Raw genomic sequence first — 3414 nt, 5'->3', positions numbered from 1 at the left:
TGAGCCATGGCCGCAGGGCCTGAGCGTCCGGAGCCTGTGCTCCGCAACGGGAGAGGCCACAGCAGTGAGAGGCCCGTGTACCGCAAAAAAAACCCAAACAAACAAACAAAAAAAACAGGGGTCTGAAGAGAAGCCCCTGAGCCAGTGTCCCCACACCGGGACATTTGATGACGTTGACTTTACATCCAGTACCCAGACTGTCCGTCCCCTCACCTCTGGTTCTGCAGTTCTAATTGGCCACCAGACAAGTGCTCTAAATGATGGCACACTCAGGCTGCCAGAGCTGGAAGGACCCTCAGAGGTAGGCTTGCCCAGGCTTCCAGGGGACAGAGGGTGAATGCCTGTGCCAGCCAGTTGGCGCCAACGCAGGGATTAGAGTGGACCCATGAGGCTTAGCCCCGTGCTCTTCCCCCAAAACTCTGGGGCCTCAGCCAGCCACTGTAATCCTCTGCATCTGTGTGCCATCTGAGGTTTCACTCTCAGCATGCAGGGACAGGGCACAGGGTGGCCAGAGCCCTGCTGACTTTGTCCTTCCTGTAAAATGGAGGTGGGGAGGGTGGGGGATTAGAAATCTCTGCGATCAACATCACATGCTGCCCGGCCACACTTGCTACAACAGCCGTGTACCCAGGAGTCTGGATTTTTCTGGTCCTGAGCCTGTGGATGGCCCCTGGGGTGATTGGCTCTGTGGGGGGAACATTGGAGCCCCTGCCCCACAGTCCTGATAAGTGGGACCCCTGCCCCCGGGCTCCCAGAATTCAAGAACAGGAGTCCCCTGCTTGGGGCTTGGAGATGTGGGGAGAGAAAGTGGAGGAGGGAGGGCAGGGCGACGTGCAGGACGTGGGGCTTTGTAAGGGAGGGACGGCCACGTCTAAGAAGTGCACATCTGCAGACGGTCAGGGAAAGAGACAAACAGTGACCCGGGGACCCAGTGAGCAGGGACAGGGCAGGAAGTCTCTACGCCCTGCTTGCCCGCTCCACCCCGGCCCCCAGACTCCCCACTCCAGGTCCCCTACAAAAGAGGCAAGATGCACCATCACCCTGGATGGCCCCCTGGGAGATGAGGAACAGACCCCCAACCATCGCTTCTCTGCAACAGGTGGAGGGGCCCTCCTCATCACAGAGGCCACTTCTGAAGCTGGGGACCCCCAAGGTAGCAGCGGTGGCCAGGATGTCCACTCAGAGCATCCACTGCCTGAAGCCTGTGGCTCTGCACCTGCCACCTGGGATCCCAGAGTCCCCAAGCCACCAGCAGCGCCACACACTCCCCACCAACGAGTTTCGCTGCCTCACCCCAGAGGATGCTCCTGGCGTGTCTGAGATTGAGTGAGAGGGTGGGTAGCCCGCTGACAGGGTCCAGGACGCTGCTGAACTCTGCCGCTGTTGCCCTTGGGGAGAAGACCCTCGAGTCTCCTGCCCTTGGCAGTTGGGACCACAGAGTATCTGACTCTGAGTGTTTCCATGCGTGTGCAAGAGCACATGCGTGTGCAGCAAAGTGGGGGGAAGAGCAGCCCTGAATCCTCTGCTTTCCTGTCGGGGAGGGCTGGGGGCTGAGGGAGCCCACTCCCAGCATCCGAGCAGATGCTCAGTGGACAGTCGGCATGTGGCACGGTGACCACGGAGTCACCACCAGGGCCTGCTCCACAGCCTTTATCTCTGTCTCGGGCATCTGCCCCCTGAACCTGGACCAGGTCCGGCACTTCCTGGCCCTGTGTCCTGAGCTGTCCCTGGACTGGTTCGTGGAGGGCCGCCTCGTGGCCTTCATCGTCGGCTCCCTGTGGGCTGAGGAGAGCCTCACTCAGGTGAGGAAGGGGCTGGGGGCAGAGATGCCCAGACCCGGGAAGGCGTCCGGGGGAGAGGCCGCTGCCCGATGGCCCCAGCTCCTCCTGCGCTCACAGAGGCCAGCCAGGTGGAGGGAGGAGCCTGGAGGCTGGGATTTCTTCCTCCGAGCCAAGAGATGAGCACAGACGTGGGTCCTCTCCAGGGCAAGACCAGTCCTTTGCGGTCTCAAGGCCCTCATGAAGGGACTGCCATAGGGCTGGGAATGTAGGTCCCAATTTGGGGTCTCCTTGGATAGGAGGGGGGTCCTGATTAGAGGCACTCAGGGGCACCTGCCCTTGGCCCAGGTGGGGGTGGTTTGCGGGTGCAGGTGTCCACAGAGGTGACCTGGATTTGTGTCCGTCTCTCGCCCCCAGGAGTCGCTGACGCTGCACAGGCCCGGGGGCCGCGCGGCCCACCTGCACGTGCTGACCATGCACCGCCCCTTCCGGCAGCAGGGCAAGGGCTCCATCCTGCTCTGGCGCTACCTGCACCACCTGGGCGGCCATCCGGGCGTGCACCTGGCCGTGCTCATGCGCGAGGACAGGCTGGTGCCCTTCTACCAGAGGTTCAGCTTCCACCCTGTGGGCCCGTGTGCCATGGGCTCACTCGCCTTCAGGAGATGCAGTGCTTCCTGCGGGGCCACGCCTCCCCGCGCAGGAGCACTGACTGCTGAACTGGCCGCCCCCGGGGAGCCCACGGCCAGGTGCCAGGGGTGTGGGGAGGCAGGCTGGGGGCTCCTACCCAGTCCCGCTGTCCCCTTCTCTGCCCTGCTGTCGCTCAGCTCAGCTCAGCCTGAAGGGAGACAGTGATTCCCAGAGGGTCCTGGGGTGGGGGGTGGGGGGTGAAATAAAGAGAGGGCGGGGCGGCTGCTCCCAGCCCAGGCTGCCTTGCTGGGGCACGAGTGCTGTATCCTCCAGTCTGTCCACATGAGGCCCTCTGGACCCCCTGCATCCAAACTGTGCCCACACGTGGCTGGGTGGGTGAATTGGGGACAGTGGGAGGCAGCCTGCAGCCCTGCTTCAGCGTCCTCACCAAAGGAGCCGGGTGCCCAGCGGGCCCTTATTCCCCCAGGCCCAGGGCTGCGCCTTCCCATCCTCATCCCTGGAATGGAGGCAGGGTGCCCTTCGCAGGGGCCACTTCCCAGCTCCCTCCATCACCCTGGGCACCCACGGTTACTATGGGTCTTCTGTCCCATGGGGTGTGGGGTGAAGGGCTGGGGGGCACAGGGAAGGGACCAGTGCTGCACCCCTCCCTCCGCACTGCTTCTGCCAGGACGGCCCTCCCCTCCACCCAGCCAGACCCCTGACTGGGGCTTGGGGAACGCAGGGATCTGAAGATTTGACACCACCTTCTCAAGGGCCCCCTTGGGCCCCTCCATGTGACCCCAACCTGGCTTCTTCTCCAACCAAATCTCCCACAAGTCCCACAGGCATCCACTGTCCCTTTGGGCCCCTGCCCACTAGCTCCTCAGGGCTGACCCTGCCACCCCCCACTCCCAAAATAAAGTTCCAGCTTTTATTCTACGCGAGGCTGGAGGTCAAAAGACGATACTTTCTTAAAGAATATCATTTAATACATTTCAGACATCGTCCA

The 3414-nt window shown here is 62.5% G+C and overlaps 1 protein-coding gene across 1 annotated transcript; it reads left to right on the top strand.

The window, feature by feature from the left end:
* Positions 1-1108: 1108 nt before the first annotated feature.
* AANAT (aralkylamine N-acetyltransferase) lies at positions 1109-2494 on the top strand. The gene is given in 4 exon segments (XM_060082429.1): positions 1109-1334; positions 1648-1802; positions 2196-2433; positions 2436-2494. Coding segments are annotated over 4 exon segments (615 nt in total). The 5' UTR covers positions 1109-1171.
* The last annotated feature ends 920 nt before the right edge of the window (positions 2495-3414 follow it).

The sequence above is a fragment of the Mesoplodon densirostris genome, chromosome 18 (assembly GCF_025265405.1).
Source record: "Mesoplodon densirostris isolate mMesDen1 chromosome 18, mMesDen1 primary haplotype, whole genome shotgun sequence".
Classification (NCBI taxonomy): Eukaryota; Metazoa; Chordata; class Mammalia; order Artiodactyla; family Ziphiidae; genus Mesoplodon; species Mesoplodon densirostris.
This window is presented reverse-complemented; position numbering and strand designations above follow the sequence as displayed.